This window comes from Hyperoodon ampullatus (genome assembly GCF_949752795.1).
Source record: "Hyperoodon ampullatus genome assembly, chromosome: 7".
Lineage (NCBI taxonomy): Eukaryota > Metazoa > Chordata > Mammalia > Artiodactyla > Ziphiidae > Hyperoodon > Hyperoodon ampullatus.
The window spans coordinates 13,278,987-13,304,838 of NC_136920.1; the positions used below are offsets into that span (position 1 = coordinate 13,278,987).

Below are 25,852 nucleotides of genomic sequence, written 5' to 3' on the forward strand. Positions count from 1 at the left end.
TGCTTTCTATTGTAACAGAGAGCTTTCCCTGATGGGGGGTTTTAGATGCCAGGGAGAGCACAAGACAGAGGAGTTGAGAGACCTGGATTCTATCCTGCGTTCACCTCTCAGGAGCCAAGGGACCTTCCCCATCTGTAAAATAGGCATGGAATTAGATAATACTCAGAGAGGTGTTTTCTAACGGATCACGGACCTTACTCGTGAGGAAGGCATCTCTCCCAAGTCCCTGGAAAGGCAGAGTAAGAGCAGGGGAGCTTCCTCATGGCCAAGGGCAGAAAGATGCCTTTGAGAAAAGTGGTGCTGAGCTGTCCTGGAGAGAGAGAGCCCTGAGCCCTCGGTCATGACTCTACATTCTTGCAAAGACTCATGGGCACCAGAGCTAATCTGCCTGATGCTGGGTGGCCTCAGCCTGCAGCGGCTTGAAGCAGGGTTTCAGTTCCCAGCCAGGGATTGAAGTCAGGTCACGGCAGTGAGAGCACTGAATCCTAGTCACTAGACCACAAGGGACAAGTGGCCAGTTACAAAGCCCTGGCCCATCAGCTGTGTAGAGACGAATTTCCATATAGAGATGGAAAGTAGTGAAACAAGTAAAGTGTTTATTAGGAGGAAAAGGGTTACGTGTGGATAGACACACGGGCGGGCTGAGAGAGAGAGAGAGTCATGCCCTTGTGATAGTTTGAATCACTTATATGGGGCATTCCTTCCCGGTTTCCTTTGGCCAATCATCTCGCTTTGCCTGGTTCTGAGGCCGTATTTGGTTTATCTCAGAGTCCTCTCATGTGTGCACATGCATCTCTTAGCCAAGATGGATTCTAGCGAAGAGGGCTATGGGTAGGTTGACATCACTTACTATGAGATGATACCCCCTCCCTTTTGACCTCTGAGGAGCCTTTCTGCACATGTATAGTTGGGAAGGACTCCTTGCCTTCAAGAATGAGGAATATTTGGTCTTTTATCTCTTTTCTGGGCATGGCTCAGCTCTTCTTTTGCTCCTCATCTTGGAGTATCTGTCCGCAGACGACAGACTCCGGCTGCTCAGCCTGGGGCCCATTTATCTCCTGCCTCAAGCCTTAAGCTCCAATTCTCACCCACTAGAGACCTTGGAAAAGTCATCTACTGGCTTGGTGACTCCATTTCCTCATCTGTATAATGGGGTTACTATTATACAGATGAGGTTACTATTATAACTTGTAGGGTTGCTCTGAGGATTAAATAAATAACCCATGTAAAGCACTGAGAACAATCTGCATGTGGTAATCATTTGAACGTGATAGTGATGAAAACCACCATTATTTTTTATGGTTGAGGAGAGAGGGTCAGAGCAGGGTGACTTGACTTGGAACCTTGGCTTCCCTCTTGGCCTCTTTCTAAACCTCAGTTTGTTTATCTCTTTCTCACCTTTTTAAACTTAGTCCTTTTTATTTTTGAAAATTGGACTTGAGCTTCTGAATCTGTAAAGTGGGATTAAAAATAAGGTCAAGGGACTGCCCTTGTGGCACAGTGGTTAAGACTCCACGCTCCCAATGCAGGGGGCCCAGGTTTGTTCCCTGGTCAGGGAAATAGACCCCACATGCATGCTGCAACTAAGAGTTTACATGCCACAACTAAGGAGCCTGCCTGCTGCAACTAAAACCTAGTGCAACGAAATAAATATTAAAAAAAATATAGGGTCAAAGTCACTGAGGTGCTGAGAATTCCGTGTCAGTTCTCCACCCCATCTGTTTTTTGTTTTTTGTTTCTTTTATTTTTGGTCGCACCACAAGGCAGTGGAAATTCCTTGACCAGGGATCACGGATCAAACCCGCGCCCCCTGCAGTGGAAGTGCGGAGTCTTAACCACTGGACCACCAGGGAAGTCCTCACCCCATCTGTTCTGCTAATAAAAGCCAGGGTTGGAGGGAGGGTGCCAGTGGAGGAAGGGGCCTTTCTAGGCTGGAAAGACAAGGCTGACGGGGACTGGGATACTGTGATTTATGATAAGAAATATATATTTGGTCTTTGTCCCCATCCTGGCAGAGCTCCTAAACCCCCTTGGAATTTCCTGGGAGGAGAGCAAAACAAAGGTGTCTTTTGTTATGTTGTTGAGGTTCCTTTAGGAAGGTACCTAGGGATGGGGGCTTGCTGCCAAGGGAACCAACCACATGATTAGAGGACTAGAACACATCCCCCCTTCCCCACCTCTTGGAAGGGGCTGGAGATTGAGGTCAATCACCAACAGCCAGTGATTCAATCAATCATGTCTATGTAGCGAAGCCGCCATAAAACCCTCAAAGGACGGGGTTCAGAGCTTCCACATTGGTGAACATGTGGAGATATGGGGAGAGTAGCACCCAGAGAGCACAGAGGCTCTGCGCCCCTCCCATACACCTTACCCTGTGCACCTCTTCCATTCGGCTGTTCCTGAAAAACGTTTCTCTGAGATCTGTGAGCTGTTCTAACAAATTCATCAAACCCAAGCAGGGGGTCGTTGGAACCTCAGATTGATAGCCAGTTCAGATCAGAAGAAGAGGTGACACCTGGACTTGTGATTGGTGTCTGAGTAGGGGGAGGGGACAGTCTTATAGGAATAAGTCCTTAACCTGTGGGACCTGATGTTATGTCTCCATGGAGATAGTGTCAGGATTGAATTGTAGGCCGCCCAGCTGGTGTCATGGGGAAAAAACCCCACACAAAATCATAGGGACCAAAGCATGTATGGGAACCAGCAGGAAGTAGGTCACCTCACCCTAGGGGCTTGCAGACAGACCCAAGGGAAGCCCTAGCCATGGTCCCTGTGTCATGGGGACGAACAAACCTGACTCCATATTGGATCTGTTTCTTTTACTTTAACCTTTATATTCTATTGCTTTTGCTACAAGTTAATCACTAAAGGGATTTTGCCTATAAGCTTAAATTATACCTAATGGCCCATCTCTGGGAACCCTGCCACCCAGGTAATGAGTGTTGAGCTAAAATCTCTTTGTTTAGCTCACAGGAAACATCCTGACCAAGCCTACCTGTGAATGGCTGTAGGAAAGGAGAAATTAACACATCCCCTCTGGAGTCTGGCTGGAACCAGGAAGTGTTTGACTTTACCCGCCCCCCCACCCCCCAACCTTTTAGTATAAAAGAAGCCTGAGTTCTAACTCAGGCAAGATGATCCTTTGGGACACAAGTCCACCCTCTTCTTGGTCTCCTGGCTTTCTGAATAAAGTCACTAGGCCTTGCCCCAACAGTCGGTCTCTCAGTTTACTGGCCTGTCCTGTGGCGAACAGTACGAACTTGGACTCGGTAACACCTGTGGATCCTGTCGGCTGCAGAGATGCTTCCCGAAGCTTGTGGAGCATGTTTAGCAGCAGAAAGTCAGCCCTACTTATCCCGCAGAGCTGATGACAATGAACCTCAGAGAGTCCAGTCATCTGGGAAGCGCTGGGTTCTGGTGCTGGAGCACCTTCTTCTTCCTTTTTTTTTTTTTTCCCTGGTTTATTTATTTTTTACTTATTTATTTATTTGTTTAGGCTGCACCACGTGGCATGCGGGATCTTAGTTCCCTGACCAGGTATCAAACCCATGCCCCCTGCAGTGGAAGCATGGAGTCCTAACCACTGGACTGCCAGGGAAGTCCCTGGAGCACCTGCTTCTGAGTTCCAGCTCTTCTGCCCACTGGCTGTGTGGCCTTGGCTGGGCCACTCAACCTCTCTGTTTTCTTCTCTGGGAGTGAGCAGGATAACAGTCCCTACCTCAGGCTCACAGGGTGCTTTTGTGAGAATCAAACTAGCTTAATACACATGAAGGGCTTAGCCTGGTGCCTGGCACATAGGAAGCACCTGGTAAATGTAGCTGTTACTATTTGAAATAGGTGGAGTAGCGGCCCCTCAAAACATATGGACACATCCTAACCCCCAGAAACTGTGAATGTAAAGCTTGTTTGGAAAAAGGGGCTTTGCAGATGTAATTGAGTTAAGGACCTCAAAATGAGATCATCCTGGATTATCTGGGTGCAGCATATATATATAATGCCTATAAAAAATATATATGTCTATACTTTTTGGTGAGGATTAACTGGCATACACGTGGGTCTGAGAAAAGTTATTAGTTAATAATAACAGAAAGGTACTAGTCCCCAGGGTTGTACCCACCACAGGTGAAAACAGAGTCTGGGAGAATTGCATCAGGCCATGAGTACCAGTGGATCCAGATTGGTCGCCGTGAGGAACTGGGGGTTCTTTTCGGGCCTGATCTCCAATACTAGAGATTCATTCTGTGCAGCAAAGCTTCACTGAGAGCCCTCCCACACGTCAGGCCTTCTGCTTGGCTTTGGTGATGAGGAGATAAAATAGGAGCTGTCTCTGTCCTCTAGTTGCTCGTGATGAGGGCGGGGTAGCAGTTGTGTGAAAGTTACCCTGGAGGGCAGAGGTGCAGGATATGAGGTGAGGCAAGGATGTGGGAGGTAGGGTCTGAAAGGCTCAGCAAAGTCTTCGCAGAGGAGGTAACCTCTGATCAGCGTTTTGAAGGATGAATAAGAGTTCACAGAGAGGCCAAGGGAGGAAATGGTTTTCTAGAGCAGGGAGCCAACAGCACAAGGGGACAGAGACAGTCTGGTATGTACAGGGTGTGGGGATGCAGGGATAAGTGCTGACGGATGATAGGATGTGATTAGGGAAAAAGCAGAGATGAAGGTGGAGGCACAGGCCGGGCCAGATCACTGAGGGGCTTGTTGGCCACGTGAGGAGCTAAACCTCCACCTGTGGGTGCCGGTGGCGTTCGGGTGCTCCACCCGGGCCTCCCACAAGGTGTCATGTGGGGTCCTGCCCCACTGCTGTGTGTGGCCCACTCCAGGGCCTCGCAAGTATGGGAGGCTGGAGGGTTCCAGGGCATGCCTCACCTGCTTCCTGCTGTGCATCTCACATCTCACTTCCTGTTTTATTGACTCTTTAAAGAGGCCAGAAAGGAACCTGAAAACCTGCTTCCTAAGGCAGGGCGGGAGGGAGAAAGCCCTTCTGGGCTTGGCCCCATGGCTGGGGGGTAGCTGGCCCATTCTCTTGACTGTTCTTTAAACACACTTGATGCCACGATCATTCTCTTGGGAGCCCAGAGACACTGATGATCACAGAAAGGGGTCTTGCTGTAGAGAATGCACTTGAGGACACAGGGAGGGGGAAGGGTAAGCTGGGACGAAGTGAGAGTGGCATGGACATATATACACTAACAAATGTAAAATAGAAAGCTAGTGGGAAGCAGCCGCGTAGCACAGGGAGATCAGCTTGGTGCTTTGTGACCAGCTAGAGGGGTGGGATAGGGAGGGTGGGAGGGAGACGCAAGAGGGAGGAGATATGGGGACATATGTATATGTATAGCTGATTCACTTTGTTATAAAGCAGAAACTAACACACCATTGTAAAGCAATCCTACTCCAATAAAGATGTTAAAAAAAAAAAAAAAAAAGAAAGGGGTCTTGCAAGATGAGTGGGGGAGGGGAAGAGGCATTCCAGGCAGCAGCAGCAGCGCATGCAAAGGCACGGAGGTGAGCAGAGGGGAAGGGGACAGGGACTGGTGGGCTGTGTGCTGGATCCCGAGAGGACTTGAAGGCTGCTTTGAGAGCCTGGACAGTTCCCACAGGCAGCAGAACCCCCGCAGAGCTCTGTGACGCTCTGGTTCGTCTACTCCAGGGCAGTACGTGTGGTTGATGGGGAGACAGACCTGACTTTGGCTCTTTCAGGCTCTGACATCAAGTTGCAAGCCATGGAGAAGGCTGTGCTTCAGGGACTATGGCCTGTGCTCTGGGGGTGGCTGCATCTTTCTCCAGGTCCTGGGGGAGTCACTGGACAGCCCGCCCTCCCCCCCTCCCAGTGCCACCAGGACCCAGCTGCCGCTCCCTGCTCCGAGTGCACCAGACACAAGGAACCCGAGTTCTCCATCCCAGCCAAACCAGCAGCATCAGCATGCTCTGGGGAACTTGCTAGGAATGCAGATGCCCAGGCTGCACCCCCAAACCCGCTGGATCGCACGCACTAGGGGTGGGGGACCCAGCAGTCTGGACGTCACGAGCCCTCCAGTAGGTTCTGAGGCACATTCAAAGTGGGACTGGCTGGTCTATTTGCCAAGGCCCTGATCACGTCACTCTCCTCCGGACTCTGAGCGCCACACGGGCCCATCTGGCAGCCTGGGTGTCCTCCTGCCTACAGCACCGGCCCGACACTGCGAAGGGCTCCGCAGGGTTCTCTGATGGCATCTTCTCCCGGAGGCGCCTGTCCTCTGCTTTCAGCCAGGGAGCCCCGGCTCAGAGTCCCCACGGCTCACGAGACTTTTTCTCTCAAGTGTCTGGTGCAGAAGCCCAGTGCTCGAGAGGCCTGACATCCAGGGAAGAGGCACCTCCTCCCCGTGCCCGCCCCTCCCCCAACTCCAACTCCTTCCCGCCCAGGCCACCTCCATGTGGAGCCTGAGGGACTTGTGTGGGAGGCAGGTTTACACCGTGGGAGTGCAGCCAAGGGCCCTACAGGAACAAACATCCCTGCCTCCTCATCTGGAGTACTTTCTGCGTTTGTTTTAGTAACTTTTCATAAAGTGTCCTCGGGGATGGTTGGGAGACAGTCACCACAGTGATTACAGGATTGGAAACGAGGGCTGGGGGAAGGGGGCAGAGGCGTGAGCGTTTCAGGTGAGCAGGGCCGCCATCAGGGCTTGTGCAGAGTGTTCACCGCTCAAGGGTACCTGCTGGAGGGGCTGAGGGAGGGCTGAGAGCCAGGAGGAGGGCTGGGCCCCACCCCAAGCCTGATGCCCTAGAGCTAAGGTATGTTATAGGAGGAAAGGAGGGATTCTTTTTTTTTTTTTTTCTGGCCGTACCATGTGGCATGCGGGATCTTTGTTCCCGGACCAGGGATCAAACCCATGCCCCCCGCATTGGGAACATGGAGTCTTAACCACTGTACTGCCAGGGAATTCCCAAGCGGGGATTCTTTCTAGGCCCAAAGAGCAGTCTGTGCACCACTTTGGGGCAGGGACCGTGCAGAAGGAGCACCTTTAAAAAATTCATATTTTATTGCTGTGAAGTTACTTGCCCAAGGTCACCTGCCACACTCCGCTGCCTGCACCGCCTTAGAGGATGTCTATGGCTCAGCAGGTTGGGTGTGGAGGGGGGTGGATGGGGATGAAGGTACTTTCCCCCGAGTGGAATGGAAACACCCACCTAGGGAGGGCTGTAGGCACTTGTCTTTAGAAGACGGAGACCCTCTGTCACTAAGAGGAAAGGGGACATTACCCTAGTGCTACTGATTTGTTTAAACAAGGCTCTTACTGATCCTCCGTTTTGGATGACAGTGAGCAATAGTTTCCCCATCACATTCTTCACTCAGGATTGCAGTCTGTCAGCAAATTTATCCGGTGCCAGGCCCTGTATTAAGTCTGTACCAAAATGGAAGAGTTTTGTAGAGTCAATCCTATGGGGGTCCCCTGTCCCTGATTTGGGGGTACTGAGTTCTTAACATGTTTTGAGTATTTCTTGGTTGCTGGGATGCTAAGGTTGGAGGAAAGGTCCCGGGAAGCTTGGTCAGCGAACAAGAGTGAAGACTTAGGGAACAGGTCAGTGCAGATGTATACAGTTCAATCATCTCATCCATGGGCTCTGAGCCCAGCCCATTTTATTTTTATTATTATTATTATTATTATTATTATTATTATTGGCTGCACCACATGGCTTGTGGGATTTTTAGTTCTCTGACCAGGGATCAAACCTGGGCCCTTGGCAGTGAGATGGTGGAGTTCTAACCACTGGACCGCCAGGGAATTCCCAGCCCATTTAAAATAAAAGCTGTATTGCCTTTGCCCTGCAGCCTATACCCATTTTTCCCCAGGAGGGAAGAAACCTGATTTTTATGAGCACCTACCGTGTGCTGGGTGCTTTGTGAATGAGGACATCTCACTCAGCCTGGGAGGTGACACTGTCACTCTGGTCACAGACCGCCAAGTGGGAGCCGGCAAGGGGAAGTGGCTTACCTCCCAGCTGGGCCTGCGGGCAGCATGGACAGCCAGGCCTGTGTTCTTACCATGGCCCCGCCCTACCTTCCTGGCCATAGAGCCCCTAGGGCCCCTCACAGACGGGCACCCCCATGCTGCCCAGGCACATGGGAGGAGCTGCACCGGTTTCTTTCCTGAGGGTGATGGGGTCAGGGGAGGGCAGTCCAGGACAGTGGACAGACGGACAGGACGCCCTCCTCCTCACTTCTCCTACACACCTGTCGCTCTCAAAAGCACCCCCCATGCACACTCGGGCTCACACTTTCTGGCTTACACTTATGTCCCCATGTGCCCTTGTACTTGACCTCGGGCTTTTGCAAAATCTCCTTTGTAAAGGGAGATAGGATGAGCTGGGCTGCGGCAGTTACGTCCAGTCCCCATCAATGGAGATGGATGTTACTTGAACACCAGTGTGACAACTCACTCTCTAGCTGTCCCCGCCTCCCCCCACCCCACCCCTAAATACACACACACACACCCTGGGGCTGACATCTATTTCCTCCCTCAGCCTCCCTCCCCTGCCTCTGCCTGCCCGCTGCCTCGTGTCTAGCTGCCTCCAGAAGCTGCCTGCCTCTGGGGCTGGAATCCTCTGCCCCCTCTGTGCCCAGGTAAGGAGACGGTGGCCCCGGGGCTGGGCAGCCTCAGTGCCCTCTCTGGACCCGGGAGAGAAGGCACAGTTTTATCAGGGGAGAGGGCTGTTACCAGCTAGGATGGCAGAGGGTTGAGTTTACCAAAGACTGGAGGGGACTTGTCGCTCCGAGGAGGAAAGGACTACATTTTCCCAGGGAATAACCAGATGCCAGGCACAGTGGTCAACCATTAAGGCTTCTCTTTCCAGACTCAGGAGCGATCTGGGGGGAGGGTTACACGAGCAGTCTTAAGGTAACTGACCCAAGTGCACCCAGCCAGGAAGCCCGAGGAGCTGGGATTCAAAGCCAGGTCTCTGACACCAAAAGCTGGTGTTCTCTGCCCCCAGCCCTCTGTCAAAACAGGACCTTCACTGATGGGCTCCCTGAGAACCCTGGGAGGCTGGGGGCCAGACTCTGTCAGCCAGGAAGCCCATACTGGGTGCTTTGTGAATGAGGACACCTCACTCAGCCTGGCAGGTGACACTGTCGCTCTGGTCACAGACGGCCAAGTGGGGGCTGGCAAGGGGAAGTGGCTTACCTCCCAGCTGGGTATGCGGGCAGCATACTCCGTCCCCAGGGCACAGCAGGATGTGCTGTCTGAGCATCCCCATGGGACTTCAATGGGGCTAAAGGGAATGTTTCAGCACAGAGAGGGGATGGCTCTTGTGTGTTTGCTGGGAGTGGAGTTCTCTCCCTTCCACTGCAGCTGAGGGACGCTGGGCCAGTTGCTGTGCTTCTCTGAACCTTTGTTTCCTCTTCTAAAAAATGCGGTCTCACAGGGTCATTGTGAAATGTAATCGCTCTGCAGACTGTAGAGCTTGGGAAATGGGAGCATTTTCAGGGAGCACAGGGACAACAGCTCCACTCCCCCAACCTGCGTGTCCCCAGCTCCCAGCGGCTCACCTGCCAAGGAAATTCTAGTTTGATATCCGGCACCCTCACCCTACGAAGGACCGTGGTCCCTGGAGAAGGGTGTGGATTTTCTCATCCTGGCCAACAGTGCCTCCCGTGGAAAGATGAATACTGAAGAACACCTCCCCCCGCCCCAACTTTCCTTCTCTTCTTTCTCCGTCATCTTGTGCTTAGAGCAGAGGTAAAGCACAGAGAACAGGCTGATTGCTAAACTGTCGTTCCTCCACATGCCTGGGTTGCTCGGGAAGCTTTGGGTAAGTGATTTAAACACTTGAGTTTCAGTTTCCTCATCTGCAAAACGGGATGGAGAGAAGTATCGGCACTTTTCTTCTAGAGCTGTGAGCAAGACAGTACCTATGTAAAGGATCTACCACAGTCCCTGGCATGTCACGGGGGGCCCAGGACAATCTGAGTTCCCAACCCGTGCTATCTGTCGGTCTCCACCGCCTGCATGCAGCCTCCCACCCTGACCTCCTCTGCCTTCACTGATCTCCACTGGCTCCACATCAGATGGTCTCAGGTTCTTGTTTTAAAAAAAAAAATAAATTTATTTATTTATTTTGGGCCGCGTTCGGTCTTCGTTGTTGCACGCGGGCTTTCTCTAGTTGCGGCGAGCTGGGGCTACTCATCGTTGCGGTGCACAGACTTCACATTGCGGTGGCTTCTCTTGTTGCGGAGCACAGGCTCCAGAGCGCAGGCTCAGTAGTTGTGGCGCACAGGTTTAGTTGCTCCGCGGTGTGTGGGATCTTCCCAGACCAGGGCTCGAACCCGTGTCCCCTGCATTGGCAGGCAGAATTCTTAACCACTGTGCCACCAGGCAAGTTCTGGCCTCAGGTTCTTGATAAGACTGTGGGTCTGCACATCTGGCCAGGGGCTGGCTTCTCCAGTGCTTAGCTGAGTAGTCACTCAATAAATAGCTGTTGAATGAGTATGAACAGGGCTGGGTTTCCTGGGGCTGGCTGAGCTCCTGTGGCTGCCCCTGAACAGGGGAGAGGTCTTCTGGCCCTACTGGGCCTCCGGAGCCCAAATCTGGTAGTTCCTTCTGCACAGCTCTCTCCCTGCTCTTATCTTACTTCCTCTTAAACTACCAAAGGAGGGGCTGGCTCCACTGTTTGCAGTCAACACACCCAACCAGCCACCACTCTGGGAGCAAAGGGCCACAGGACGATCTGCAGAGAGGCAAGGTCTGGGGGTGCCGTGGGTGGGTGCGTGGGTGGGTCATCCCTTAAATGCACGGACTCCGCCTTCCATTCCCATCCTCCAGCCCAGCTGAACCCTTCAGGGGGGCCTCGCTCACACCCCAGTGCTCTGGGGATTGGGAAAAGGAGCCCTTCATGGCCTGACCTTGGTTCCTATTTCTCCAAGTGATCTTAGGCCATCTGCTTAATGATAATCACAACGCCATTGATGCAGTGCTTACTGCATGCGTACTCTTGCTTGAAATGCTTATATCTATTATTAACTCATTTACTTCAACAACCAACAACCCTATGACCTAGATCCTGTTATGACTGCCATCCGTGTTACGGAGGAGCAAACAGGCTCAGCAAGGTTCAGTGTGATGCCCAAGGTTGCACAGTGAGCAGGTGGTGGGGCTGGGATGTCATCCCCCCACCTTACTGCCCTTGCTCAACTTCATTGATCCCCAGGGGCCTCACCTATAACTGTCACGGGTCAGAGTCCCATCTCCTGGCCAGGGTCGCCCGTTGCCTGGCACTGCCCACCACAGTGCCTCTTCCTCTCCGCCGCAGAGCCCGCGATGTCGGCCAACGTCACGATGAAACCCCTGTGTCCCCTCCTGGAGCAGATGAGCCGCCTCCAAAGCCACAGCAACTCCAGCATCCGCTACATTGACCACGCGTCCGTGCTGCTGCACGGGCTGGCCTCGCTGCTGGGCCTGGTGGAGAACGGACTCATCCTCTTCGTGGTGGGCTGCTGCATGCGCCAGACCGTGGTCACCACCTGGGTGCTGCACCTGGCACTGTCTGACCTGCTGGCCACTGCCTCCCTGCCTTTCTTCACCTACTTCCTGGCCGTGGGCCACTCGTGGGAGCTGGGCACCACCTTCTGCAAGCTGCACTCCTCCATCTTCTTCCTCAACATGTTCGCCAGCGGCTTCCTGCTCAGCGCCATCAGTCTGGACCGCTGTGTGCAGGTGCTGTGGCCCGTGTGGGCGCAGAACCACCGCACGGTGGCCGTGGCCCACAGGGTATGCCTGGCGCTCTGGGCCCTGGCCGTGCTCAACACCGTGCCCTACTTCATCTTCCGGGACACCATCCCGCGGGTGGACGGGCGTATCATGTGCTACTACAACGTGCTGCTCCTGAACCCCGGGCCCGACCGCGATGCCACGTGCAACTCGCGCCAGATGGGCCTGGCCGTCAGCAAGTTCCTGCTGGCCTTCGCGGTGCCGCTGGCCATCATCGCCGCGAGCCACGTGGCCGTGAGCGTGCAACTGCGCCACCGCGGCCGCCGGCGGCCCGGCCGCTTCGTGCGCCTGGTGGCGGCAGTGGTGGCGGCCTTCGCGCTCTGCTGGGGGCCCTACCACGTGTTCAGCGTGCTGGAGGCGCGCGCGCACGCGGACCCGGCGCTGCGGCCGCTCGTGTGGCGCGGGCTGCCGTTCGTCAGCAGCCTGGCCTTCATCAACAGCGTGGTCAATCCGCTGCTCTACGTGTTCACCTGCCCCGACGTGCTGCACAAGCTGAGGCGCTCACTGCGGAGCGTGCTGGAGAGCGTGCTGGTGGACGACAGCGAGCTGGGAGGCGGGGGCAGCAGCCGCCGCCGCCGCCGCGCCTCCTCCACCAACACCTCTGCCTCCTCCTTCTCGCTGGGCGGCCGCCGCCTGTCCCCGCTCGCAGGCCTGCTCGGCTGGCTGCGGGGTGGCCGCGCGGCGCCCCCGCAGAGGGACCGGGCCCGATCCGAGGACGAGCGGGGCCCCCTGAACCGGGCGCTGCGCACCACCTCGGCGTAGGAGCCACGGGCCGGGGGTCGCCAGGCTCGGACCATTCTCCCCCAGCCCCCGGGAGGCAAGGGCAGGGAGCGACCGCGCGCAGCAGCTTCCCCAGGGCCCGGACGTTTAGTCGGAGGCTGAGGAATCTGCACGTTAAAGCGCCCCACGTGACTCAGTGTATCCTTTTCAGAAACGAAGTGAGCTAAAGCCGTGCTTCTCAAACTTTCTTATGCGGGAGTCACCTAGGGATCCTGTCGGCTTGAACGGGCCGCCGGGCGGGTGTGCTGACAATCTGCATTTCTAACAAGCTCCCAGGAGGCGATGGGACCACGCTCGGAGTAATGTGAGGTTAAAACCCTAAGACATCTCAAACTAGGGTAGTGGATGCCCCAAGGTACACAGGACGCGTCTCCATGGAGCTGTTTTTAGCAGATGATGGGTGGGGTGGATTTTTACATTAAACCAGTGATGTAGTTTTGGAGTAGAAAGCGAGAGAGGAAAAGTTTGGGAAGCACTGTTCCAGTCTAACCTTCTCGCTTTGGTCCTTTAGTTGCGCTTTACTGAACTACACGCTTTATCCCACAATCTCCAGGGGCAGGTTCTATTAGCCCCACTTTTTACCATGTGCAAACTGAGGTGCAGGGAGGTTAGGTAACCTGCCCAAGGTGCAGGGACTGCATACCAACCATTAGGCATTACCTGTTCAATTACTATTTAGTACGTGAAAGGGCACCCCCCACATACCCAAGGTCCTTCAGATAGCAGCTGCATGGGAGCCCCCATCTCTACCTGTCCGACCCAGCATTGCCCGAAGTGGAAAAATCAAGGGGTGCTATGGTCGAAAGTTTGGGAAACCTGGGCTAATCAAAGTGCAATGGACATCCTTATTGAAGGTCTTTAGTGTTTGGATGAGCCCCACAACCTCCGTGACCACAGCCGGTGATACTTCCTAGCTCATCTGACACATGTGCCAGCTTACAGTTCCCTGGGACGCCCTCTGAGCAATGCTGGTAATCCTTAGATCTGTGCAGCACCCCCCTCCCTCCCGAATGCACGGGGCTGCAGCTCTGACCCCCAATTTGTAGGTGTGAGGGGTAACTTACCATAGCATCTCCACTCTACCATGTCTGTTTAGCTCAGCAGCCCAGGGCCTGGTGCAGAGTTGGTGCGGTACACGTTTGGTGGATGGAACGTCAGTGGAAGAGCCAGGGGAGAAACTCTCCTGGGATCTTGGTCCAGTGTTCCCTGTGCCACCACCCGCAGCTGGGCTCCCACCGTTCATTTTCAGTGCCAGGCAGGGCCCGGCCCACAGCAAGCGCTTGGCAAACGGAGCAGTCGACAGACAGCTGGCTGAACGGACATCCCATCTCGACCTCACCCATGCTCCCTCCTACCTGCTCCCTGCTTCACCCAGCACTTGGCGCCAACTGACACACAGTACATTTTACTTGTTTATTATGTTTTCTCCATCAGAATGAAAGACCCTTGAGGGCAGGGACTTTTGTCTGTATTCCCTGGTACCTAGAACCGTGCCTGTACACAGCAGGCATTCAATAAATATTTCTGCTGTAGACTGGATGGCATGAGTTAATCAGGTCTCTGGGGCTTCTGCAGAGTCTGGTACAGGAAAGGGGGAGCTAGAGAGACCCTGCCCCCTGCAACCTCCCCATTTTAACCTTAAGTGTTGAAAAGTGGGGCAGAGCTGGATTCAGTCTGCTGGGTGACAGGGTCAGTGGGATGCAGAGGGAGCCAAAGCAGCCTTTGGAGGAGGGGTGTGTGTGTGGGGGGGAGGTGGATTCCTGACTTGCGGCCTCCTGGCCTGGGTTAGACCCAGGACTCAGACAGAACACACATATTTTGGGGAGTCACCCGCCAGTCACCAGCTCACCGGGGAACCAGAAATTACTCTTCGTGGTTTGAAGGCACTCGGAGAGGAGGGGGGAGGGGAGGGGAGAAGGGGGAGGGGAGAGGGGAGGAGCGAGCTGACCCTCCTCCCCCCTCCAGTCTCTGCCAGGTCCCAGGCTACCTCTGGGTCTCTGTGCCACAAAGACCTGCCTGTGAGTCCTTTTGAAGGCTCAGAGCCCCGTCTCGGGTGGAGCCACTGTTTTGGCGCCATGGAGTTGGAGTGCTGGGTCAGCAGAGGCGTGTGGCCAGTGGTCCGAGGGCTGCCATGTGTGACACGGTGCTTGGCCACAGAAGGCCTTGGCCATCCTGAGCTCAGATCTTGGCTGCTGGCCGCTGTGGCGGCTGCTTCTGCAGCTGGGCCAGCGTGTCGCGCTTCTCAATGGAGCGCAGCTGCTGCTTCTTCGCCCGCTTGAGCTTGGTGGGGTTTCGGATCTGGGGGGGGTTGAAGGGAGGGCATTAGCATGGCTGGGGTCTCCGCCCTGCTCCCCAGGGAAAGGGAGGCCACCACGGGGGCCTGGGACTGCGGCATGAGCGGGGGCCGTGAAGCAGGGGTGCTGGGGTGTCTGGAACACGACATTCAGCCTGGCCGTGTCCCGTCCCGCAAGCAGGGCAACGCTCACCACTTGGACAATCTCCGCCTTCCGCTCGTTCTCCAGGCGGCGTTTCAGGTTCTCGGCGCGGCGCTGCTTCTTCTCCTGGACACACAGGGGAAGGCGATTGGGTCTGGGAGCCGAGGCGGCCCTGGTCTCCCAGGCAGTGAGAGCTGACAGAATTCCCAGGGAGGAGGGCAAAAGGCCCACTTCTCCCGGCTCTGGGTTGTTCCTGGTGCTGGGGGGTGGAGAGGCAGCAAGGAACCATCCCTGTGCCCCTGGGACCAGCACCCAGAGGCCCACTCTGGTGGGAAGTTCCTGACTTCACCTGAGAAGGGGGGCGCCTGGTCAGGCGGCTGAGGACACTGGGGTTGGAGGGGGCGGGGTGGGGTAAGACACAGGTGGCACCCCACTTGGAAACTCAGGCCCATGCAGACAGTGGCTCCTCTTACCGCACCGCTCATCAACTGCCCGGGGAGACGGGGTGGCTGGCCCTTGCCCTCATTCCCGTCCTCTGAGCCCCCCGTCTCCCCCTGAAGCCCACGAGCCCCTAGAATGCAAGGGCTGGCCTCCTGAGGTTCACCCTGGCGCAGGGCTGGGAAGGGAGGAGGCTGCAGAGAAGAGGCTCCGGAGCCATCTGGTCCGGTTTGAACCCTGACTCTGCTACTTCCTAAATGTGTGACCTTGGCCAAGTGATTTAAGCTCTGTGTCTCAGCCTCCCATCTTTAAAGTGAAGATGATTACATAAGATTGTTTTCAGGACTACATGAATGAACACACATACAGGGCTTGGAATAGTACTGGCCCACTGGGAACACTCAGAAGATGAATGTAGACGGAGTCTTCCTTGGGAACGGCTAGGCTGACTGCTGTCCCTGGGGGGACAGGGCAGGGACGGTGGCCCCAAGGCTGTGCATGGTCAGGGGCCTCCCCCGGCTTTGGCAACACAGGGTAGAAGGGGTGGCTTGGGCCCGAGGGGAGAAAGGAGAAGTGACACTTGAGCTCCCTGAGGCGCAGGGGAAGGTCTGGACTGGGGGCTGGGCGGGGCACCTCTAAGGGGACGGTGACAAGAAGGTTCTCTCTTGCCCAAGAGGGAGCCAGGGCCACATAGGAAGCTAGATAAGGCCTCAGCACGAGGCGGCGGCCACACAGTCTGCAGGGCCTCGGCCATAGGCTGAGCTGGGGCAACTCAAAGCAGGGGACACATGACCAAGTGGCTGACCCACCCCCTCCCCTCATGGCCAGGCAGGGGCTGCAGGCTGGGGGCGCGGCGTTTGACTCCTCCGGTGGCCCGGGGACCACGAGGCGAGTGACGTCCCACTAAGAAGTCCGCTCCTGGTGGATCTACACCACCACCTCCCTGTCTGCCTGCTGGGGCTTCCTGGAGGTTAGAGAGGTTGGGCATGAACCTCTAACAGGGCACCTGTGGCCCTGGGATGAGCGTGAGGGAGAGCTGGAGGAACGCGCAGGCCGCCCACTTCGCTGATGTGTAGCAGCTGTGTCTTGGGGAATGCCAGCAACATCCGGATGAGGCCTCCAATGTGTATGCCTTTCCCACCCTTCCCCAGGGCCCCCAGGCTGGAGAACGGCTTTTTTCTTTTTCTTTTTTTTTTTTTGTTGCGGTACGCGGGTCTCTCACTGTTGTGGCCTCTCCCGTTGCGGAGCACAGGCTCCGGGCGCACCACGGCTCACGGGGCCAGCCGCTCCGTGGCATGTGGGATCTTCCCGGACCAGGGCACGAACCCGTGTCCCCTGCATCGGCTGGCGGACTCTCAACCACTGAAGCCTGGAGAACGGCTCTTGCCCAAAGCCCCTCCCACCCCTGCCTGGCCGCCCCCTCACCTGCCGGCGCCGCTCCTTCTCCTCCTGCAGGTGCCGGGCAAAGTCCTTGGCCTGCTTTCTCTCCTGCCGGTCCTTCATCTTCTGCTGCCAGGATGTGCGCAGGGGCTTGTCCTGAACCATCTGGGAGAACCTACATGGGGCAGACTGGGTGCTCTTGGAGTCCGCGGGATGCCCCGGTGCCCTCCCTTTGGGCCTTCTTCCCTACCTGCCTGCTTGCCCGGCAGTCGACCCTCCGGGTCTGTAGAAACTTGGAGCAGGAAAGGGCCCTGATCACGCCCACTGCCATTTCTTAAGCCCTGGTTATGTGCCTGAGGTGGGAACTCCCGTTCCCTCCAGTATAGAGGAGCAAACAAAGACTCAGAGAGGTTAAGTAATTGCCCAAGGTCACCTTGCTCCTGAGCAGCAGTCTGTGACCAGAGTCCGGGCCGCACGGCCTCCACCACCAAGCTCCGCTGCTCCGGCCGAGCGCAGAGGGCTGGGCGTGGACGCCTCTGCAGAGGGGGCTCACTCCCTACTGGGGCGCAAATGGTCACGGTCCCCTGCAGTGCTTCAGAACCTCTGTCCCAGCAGGGGAAATGTGAAAATGGAGTGGGTGCTAGGGAACATCAGGGAAGTCTTGATTTTCTAAAGAGTGATAGTGACACGGTCACAGAAGCGAGATCACCTCTGTAAGAAGTTCGCACACTGCCAGGATCTAGGGGTGGGATGATAAATCTAGGATGTGCTGTAAAACATTCCGGGAAGATGGAAAAACGTCAAGGAGCAAGAGGACACTAGACCAGGAAAAGGCTGAGGGCTGCTGAGACTGGTGACGGGGGCTTGGGGTTCACACAGCCGTGCCGCCCCTTTTCCGTAAGCTTTCTCCTTGAACGATTTGAAGCCTGTTCGGGTGTCCCACGGGCCTTCTTTCCCCCTCAGCAGTTCCTCTCGTAGTGGCCTTTCCGCCTCCCTCAATAATTTCTTGACTTTCAAAAGAGCTCCTGTTTACCCACGTCCACTCTACCATGCCCCATGCGGTCACAGCAGTGGGCTGCAGTGGGCACCGGGCAGAGCCCACTCCCGCCCCTGGGAAAGGTCAATACGGCTCTTCTGGTTCATCCTTCCCCTTTCTTGCTCCACAGGAGTCTGCACATACAGCCTGGACCCTGACCCCAGGCCTGTCCGTCCTGTCTGGTTCTGCCTACCCACCCCCTCCCCAGTTCTGCCTGCCTGCCCCCAGCACACACCCCACTGCTTCTTGTCCCCCTCCCCTTACGTGGAGACAAGAACCGTTCCCATCACAAAGGGTGGTGGGCGGATTCAAGGCTCCCCGCCACAGGAGAAGCGTTGAGCACAGTGCTCTGCACACAGTAGGTGCTCAGTGAATCCACCCTTCAGAGAAGGGAGACGGTGCACCCGGGGAGGACTGGGCAGAAGGTGGCATTAGGCCTGGGCACAGGGGGTGGGGCGGGGTGGGTGAGTGGGCGTGTGCTTCCCAGCCTCGGCTCCCTCCCCCCGCATCCCCCCTTTGCTGGGACACCTCGTGCAGCAGGTGCTGCCCCTGCCTTCTCGGGGCTCACTCACCAACTGCTGAAGCTGCTTTCTCAAAGGTCCCAAACATCCATTCAACAGCCCCTCTGGCCCTTATCCACAGGCCTGGCGCCGCTTCTGAAGGTGCTTTAATTCTACTGCAGCAGCTTCCTTACTGGTCTCCCTGGTCTCCCCTCTGCCCTCCTAAAGGTCTGTTCTCCACAGGCCAGACCGGTCCTTGCAGAGGTCAGATCGCGTCACTCTTTTGCTCAACACCTCCCATGGCTCTCACGCTCACTCAGGTCCCTGCAAGGGCCCACGTGGGCCCACGTGACCTGGCCCTGTGACCACTCTGATCTCACTCACCTCCTACCTCTCCCCTTGCGCCCAGTGACGAGGCCTCTGGACTGTTTCTCAAACACAAGAGCACACGCCTGCCTCTGGACTTTCTGTTCCCCTTGCCTGGATACTCTTTCCCAGTATGTTCACTCAGGCCTCTGCTCACATCCCTGTGGCAGTGAAGCCATCTCTAATCACTGTGACAACACCCTGCACCTCTTGCTTTGTTATTTTCCTATATTGCCCTAATTACTGATATATGTATACATTACGTGGTGGTTACCCATTTCTCACAACTAGAATGTTTTGTTTATAGCCACGTTTACCCCCAGATCCTAGCTCAATGAAATATAAACTGGTTGAATGAATGAACTACCTTCTGTTCTCATTCATCTACTTGTTTGACTCAGTGCCTACCATGTGCTGGACTCTGGGGAGAATCTAGCCATTGTAGGTAAATCCTCGCTCTCCTGGAGCCTCTGGTCTAGAGGGGAAGCTGGCAGCCGACAAGAATCACACAAGTAAACAAGCATTTGTGCAAATGGGGGTGTTACAAAAGATATAAGGTACAATGACAGCATATAGCTTGAGGACTTAACCCTGGTTGGGTTGGACAAAGAGGGCTTTTCCCAGCGGGTGATGTTTAAGTGGAGCCCTGGAAGATGAGCAAGGAATGGCCAGGGGAGGAGCCTTTCAACAGAAGGAACAGCATGTGCAAAGGCCCTGAGCTGGGAGGGAGCATCATCTACAGGGGGCACACAGAGGGGAGGTCAGTGTGGGAGACTCTTAGTGATGGCAGAGATGGCAGAGGAGAGGAAGAAGTCTGGAGCGCAGCTCCAGGCAAACAACAGGAAGCTGGGAAGCATTTCAGCTCGGGCAGGAAGCTGGGACAAAACACCCTTTCCCTTGCTTCTTGGTATCCTCTGCTGACCCTCTCTTCTCCTGGCCTGTGTGTCGGAGCAGCCTCCTCATGCTCAGTGAGCTCCTCTCCCCGCCGTCCACCTCCCGAGTACCAGGACTCCAGGCTCCCACACTCAACTTGATCACCATCCTCTTCCCACCGGAACCAACCTCTTCATCTGGTCCCACCTGGCCATCAGTGGCCCCACCATTCTCTGGGACCTGCTGGGACCGAGGTGGAGGGGCAGCGCCACCACCCACTTCTCCAAGTCCAACAGTCGCTCCATCTTCAAAGTCTCTGATTGGTGACTTGTAGGAAATCACTCCCTAAGTTTCAGTTTCTTCTCTAAGGGGGGAGGGGCTTGGGGGAGGGGAATAATGCCCACCGCCTTGGGGTTTAGGGGTTCAGCAAAATGACATCTGCAAAAGGCCTAGCACAAAGCTTGATGCACAGTCATCCCTTAGTAAATGTCCGCTTCTTCCGTAAAATCACTGCCTTCACCTATGGGCCCTCACAGCCACGAATTCCTGTCTGCCCAGTGGTTCCCAGTAGCTAAAACATGAACTGGACCCCACCTCTCCTTCCTGGCAGCCTAAACATTTCCTTCTTCAGTTGCGTCTCTTTGTCCCTTCACTCAACAAACATTTAATTGAGCACTTACTGCCCGCAGCACAGAAAGACAAGACCTCACGCCTACCCTTTAGAAGGGATAGTTAGGGAGTTTGGGATGGACTTGTACACACTGCTATATTTAAAACAGATAACCAACAAGGACCTACTGTAAAGCACAGGGAACTCTGCTCAATAGTATGTAACAACCTAAATGGGAAAAGAATTTGAAAAAGAATAGATACATGTATATGCATAACTGAATCACTCTGCACCTGAAACTAACACAACCTTGTTAATCAACCATGCTCCAATATAAAATAAAAGTTAAAAAAAAAAAAAAAGAAGGTTGCAATTCAATGCAAGGCGGTTCTACAGAGCACGGGTAAAGGGCTTTCACGCAGACTTTGGAATCAGATCTGTGTTCAGGTCCTGCCTCTACCACACATTTAGCCTCCCTGAGCCTCAGTGTCCTCACATGTAAAATGAGGATAATCCTAACGCCTGCTGCTTCATAGAGCTGATGAGCTGACTAAATGCCAAGAAGCATGCTGCTCCCTGTCTGAAAGGCCCTTCCCCTGGCCAATCCGTACCAGAGTGCTTAGCAGCGTCCTATATACTCAGCGCTTGGTAGTGCCTTTTATCAAAAAGGCAAATAGATACAGATAATGTAACAGATAATGGTGGATGAAGACCTCACTGCTGGTTTACTTGCTTCTGCCCCCTTACTAGAGAGGTCAGAGACAAGGATAAATGCGTGTTGAACGAACACAGATGAGGTGCTATCCAGGGGTCCTTTAAGGGCACCCCTCCCTGAGACCCCAGTGCACTTCACCACATTCTGGTTATAATTACCTCTTTGTGTGACTCCCCCAGTGATGTGAGATCTCTCCAACCTACGGGCTATCTCCTGGCTGCACCCAGGCTCCAGCACCACACAGAACCCCACCCCTGCCCAGCTGTCCCCCACTTCACCTCTTCTTTGAGCGGTCCTTCCACACCCGCCCAGACTTGGGCTTCCCCTTCGGGATTTTAGGAACCTCCTCCTTCTTCGGTTTCTTGGACGCTGGGGCCTGGGCTGAAGAACCTTCTCGCTTCTTTGGCCCGAGGCCGTCTCTCTCCGGCTGCCCGGCCGGCGGTGGCTTGCTCGGCTCATGCTGATCCCGTGGGGAGCCGGGCGACTGGGGTGTCAGCTCCTGCAGTGGCTCAGAGGGCTCGGGACCCGGCGCTTGCTGACCGGGGTAAGGCTCTAGTGACCCTGGGCTCGGCTGCAACTGATGTCGGGGGGACCCCGGGGTCGGCTCCTCCTTACTCTTGGGCAACTCCGAATCCGCTTCTCGGTCCTGGGAAAACTTTGGTGACTCCCCACTTGGCTTTGGCTGAAGTCGGGAGAATTCAGGACTCGATTCCGGCCGTCTTTGGGGCGACTCCAGGCCTGGGTCTCGCTGACGCTGGGGCGACCCTGGGCCCGGCTCTGGCTGCCTTCGGGGGGACCCCAAGCCTGCCCCCTCCCGTAGACTGGGTGATCCCGGGCTTGTCTCCGGCTGATGTCTGGGAGACTCCAGGCCAGGTGGCCGCACACTCCGAGGAGACCCGGGCTCCCTCCTTTCTTCTGGGCTCGACTCGAACTCCACAAGGGCCCGTCTCGCCCGCAGAACTGAGGTGGGGTTCTCGGGGGATTCAGGCTTTAGTCCTTCCAGCCGCCGGCTGCGCCTCAGCGGCGTATCCATGGCCCGGGCAGAGTTTCTACACGCGAGCTCACGTGCAGTCTCTCGGACTACCGGCGCCGTCCTATGACGTTATAACCCCGCTACGTCTGCGCCGGGCAGGAGGGGCTTGTTGCCTCGGAGGCCATGTTGGTGATGGGCGAAGAGGCGCGGGGAGAAGTCCGGGGAGAGCGGGCGTTGGGTTTACTAGGCGCATGCGCAAAGCGCTTTGGCTCATTTACCTGTAATTGAAGAATGAGTCCCAGCTTGAGATCCGTATTCACCTTGCCTGCGAGCCCAGTCTCCCGGGGGGAAAGAGAGTGTGCAGGCGGCAAAAGGTAGAAGGGGTCCCATTTTCGGGAGAGAAGAGGATTGGAAAAAGATCCAGGGAGCCTGTAGGCAAGACTGGATGGAAACTTTGCTGCTAACTCACTTCTTTACTGCTAACTCAGCTTCAGCGCTGAGCACAGCCCCACCTGCTGAGCCACTGCCGACAGGACACAGGAGCAGGAGTGAGAGTATCAGCGTATCAGATGGGCCCCAGGGTGTCTTGACTGCTGATCTAGAGGAGGTGAGGAGGAGGAAAACCCAGGCAAGTTTCCTGGAGGATTCCTTAACACCTCTCACCCCTTGGCTGGTGCCACACGGCATCCAAAATGCACCCCGATTAATTTAGCCTGTTGAAATCACCTCCCCAAGGGTAAGGCGATGGCACAGCTTCTTCACTATCCTTAGAGGTTGTCAGAATTAGTTGCACCCTTGTGCTGTAATCCTGTGTCAGTCCCTGCCTTTCTGGCCGCTCTCAGAGACTCCATCTGCAGGCTCAGCGGCCTTGGGCCCCTTGCTCCTGGACCAAGGAAATCCTTGCAGTGAGGCTTTGTCTCAGTGCCCCAGCCCAGCAGTGCAGCTCCCCGCTGCAGAAGCAGCTCAGACCCCTCCTTAGCCAGCTCTTCCAACCCCCTAGTTCTCAGTTCCTTAAATCCCCTGCCCCAGCCTGGATGCCTAAATGGCCTGCCACTCACATCCACACCTGGCATGCATTACGAGGGCTGTGGAGACGGCACACCACCTCACTGCCCTGCCCTACCCTGGGTCCCCTCAGCTCTCCTGGCTTCCTGAGCACCTGTCCTCAGCTGGAGGGATCATTCTCGAATGCCAATTGGATCGTACCCTGGTTCCACTTAAAATACTTCAGAGGGTGATCTCAGGTCCCTGCCAGGTGATGTAAGAGCAGGGGATGCTTTACAGACATCCTTCAGATCTGGTGAGGAGACCCCTAGTCAGTGGAGGCATCAAGCGATCTCTGGCCCAGAACCATCCCTTCCACCCAGGCTCAGTTTGTCATTGTCATTATAAATGGTGTGCAGGGGCCCAGGGGACACTCCTGAATTTTTCAGAAAAGTGTGTGACACTTGTGTGACAGTTGCTGTTGGAACTCTGTTCTCATATGCTCTTTGTCTTTCTACTGCAGGCATCCCAGCCTCCTGCCTTCGGGGGAAAGGATGCTGAAGGGCGTGGGTCTTCTACAGTCTCCCAGAGGCCCCAGCAGGATTGAGCCCCAGTTTCTACGAAGGCAACCTGGTCATTCATGCACCTTCTTTTGGCTTCTCCCCTGTTCCTGTCTCAGCTTCCCACTCCCTTATAGGTGCTTGCTGGGGTCATTTTCTTTCTTTCTTTTTCAGTGGCGCCGTGTGGCATGTGGGATCTTAGTTCCCCGACCAGGCAATGGAACCCATGCCCCCTGCATTGGGAGTGAAGAGTCTTAACCACTGGATCGCCAGGGAAGTCCCCTTGCTGGTGTCATTTTCTGAATAGACTATTTGCATTTAAATCCTTGTCTCAGAGTCAGCTGTGGAGGAGCCCAGCCAAAAACACTGGGACAAGTAATTATTGGACCAGGCATTCTTTCAAGTGCTCTATATGTACAAACCCACTTAATCCTCACAACCACCCTGTGAGGCAGGTGCTGTTGTTATTACTCCCATTTCACAGATAAAGAAAACTGAGGCACAGAGAGGCTGGGACACTTGTAAAGGTCACACAGCAGAGAAATGGTGGAGGTGGGATCCACATGTGGGCTTCTGACTGCAGAGCCACAACACTTAAGAGTAAATCTGGTGCGGCGCTTGGCAGCCTGAGAGGGGTGTGCGGTGAGGGGAGATCAGACAGAGCAGGGCGGGAGTGCTGAAGCTGCGGCTGCGCGGCCCAGAGCGAGGAGCTGTCCGAGTGGTCGGGGTTGGAGCAGTTACCGCTTTCTGCCTGGAAGTGGAATCTGCTCACATGGAGGGCTGCTGATTTCCTCACGTCGCTGGTCGCCCTTCTTAAGAAACTAAAGAGAAAACGAACCAGGGAGCCCTTCTGAAGGTGAAATCCTAAGACATTCATTCTGTCGTGACATCTGTATGGACTGTCCTGGAATCCATTGTTGGCTGCCACACTATATAATGGCTTTATTTCATATTAGGGAAGGCCTTTCTTGGGTGCTTCAGGAGATTGCATTTGTGTGAGACCTTGAAAAATGATGCCTCTTTATATATAGGAAAATAATTGAGTAAGGTCGAGAATTCTGGTATATAGAAAAGAGGTATTCACTGGTAGGGAACTTTTCAGGGATATACAGAGGAGTAGCTGTTCACTGACTGCCTGACCTCAAAGACACAGTGAGTCTTTGAGTTTCTTCAAATCCCCTATGAAATGGACAACAGTGGTCTGTTTCTTGGGGGATGCGGGGAGCGGAGGGTGGTTCTGGAGATGAAAGAGGTTACTGTCTGCTCTGATATGTGCTTGTTCGTGCCCAGCATCTAGTTTAAGGTAAGGGATAGACAACCCTGATTGAAAGGATCTCATTTCTTCGCCTATTGCTGTACGACTCCTTTCTCCAACATAAAACCTGTAACCAAGAAGCATACTCCATCTTCTCTCTTGCTATTTCCACAGTTTTACATGATACTCTTTAGATATGAGGTTAACAGTCTTTCTCACTGATTAAATATTTTTCCCGGGTCAGGCATCTGTTAGTATTTAATTTTTGGAAATGTCTAAGATGATGTGTGAAGTTGATGTATCCAGCTATAACGTCCATTGCCTTAGATACTGGGTAATTATACAGAGTATACTGAAGAGTGGTGGAGGTGGAGGGATTATATTCAGTTTAGATTGTAATAGGAGCTTCGCTATTTGTTAGCTGCATCTTTTAGGCTGAAATATTGATCTGAATTTGTAAAATTTTAGATGAAAAGTAGTTTTGGAATGGCCTGGTTTGCTGTGACTTTCCCAAAATACGAAGGTAAAAACTCATTTCAAACTGACTCATTCAGTAAGCAAACATTCTCATTTTCCTGACAGCACAGTAGAGGGTCAGAAGGTAAATAAAAGTAGAAATAGAAAATGGAATCAGAAGATATCTGTGTCAGGAAAAGTATATCACTAACACTGTATCAAGCTCCGTATTAAAGCTTATTGAAGATTTTGTTGGAAAAAAAAAGAGTAAATCTCTCTGTTATCCGTGTAAGAAAACCAAGGCACAGAAAAGCTAAGCTGTTTGCCTAAAGTCACACAGCTCTACATCGACGAGCAAGGACTACATTTCCGGTGCTGACAAGCTTAGTTACCTTGCAACTGTCCCTCCCGTGGGCCTCCCTCACTCGTTCCTCACACTGATCTTGGTCTGCGTACTGGGAGATGCTCGGTGCCAGGTCGCCTTAGGGGCCTGCCGAGGCTCTGTGTGCGCACGCGCGGAGCGGAATGTGCGGAATCAGCAATACCGGGCTTGTTTATGTAACCTGAGATCTGCTGACTGAAGGAACCTGTGTGCCCACAGATGACGGAAGATACAGATCGGGTGTTCTTCTCAGAGCCACTGAGCCTCCATCCAGCCATAGGTGCTGTGGTTGAGAGGGTTTGACATATCAGGGACCTGTATCTCTGTATCCTCTGCTCAGCACCAAGATCAGAGATGGCTAGGGAATG

The 25,852-nt window shown here is 54.6% G+C and overlaps 2 protein-coding genes across 2 annotated transcripts; one reads left to right on the forward strand and one right to left on the reverse strand.

Annotated features, from left to right (window-relative positions):
• Positions 1-11,291: 11,291 nt before the first annotated feature.
• PTGDR2 (prostaglandin D2 receptor 2) lies at positions 11,292-12,503 on the forward strand (the record flags this gene model as incomplete). The annotated part of the gene is made up of 1 exon (XM_079707537.1): positions 11,292-12,503. One exon carries the CDS (start codon positions 11,292-11,294, stop codon positions 12,501-12,503), a length of 1,212 nt encoding a protein of 403 aa, XP_079563663.1.
• A 1,972-nt stretch (positions 12,504-14,475) lies between these two features.
• Positions 14,476-21,907, reverse strand: CCDC86 (coiled-coil domain containing 86; the record flags this gene model as incomplete). Its single annotated transcript, XM_079708759.1, has 4 exons — positions 14,476-14,819; positions 15,008-15,082; positions 16,820-16,949; positions 21,153-21,907. The coding sequence occupies 4 exons, from the start codon at positions 21,905-21,907 to the stop codon at positions 14,700-14,702; spliced, it is 1,080 nt and encodes a 359-aa protein (XP_079564885.1). The 3' UTR covers positions 14,476-14,699.
• Positions 21,908-25,852: the final 3,945 nt, after the last annotated feature.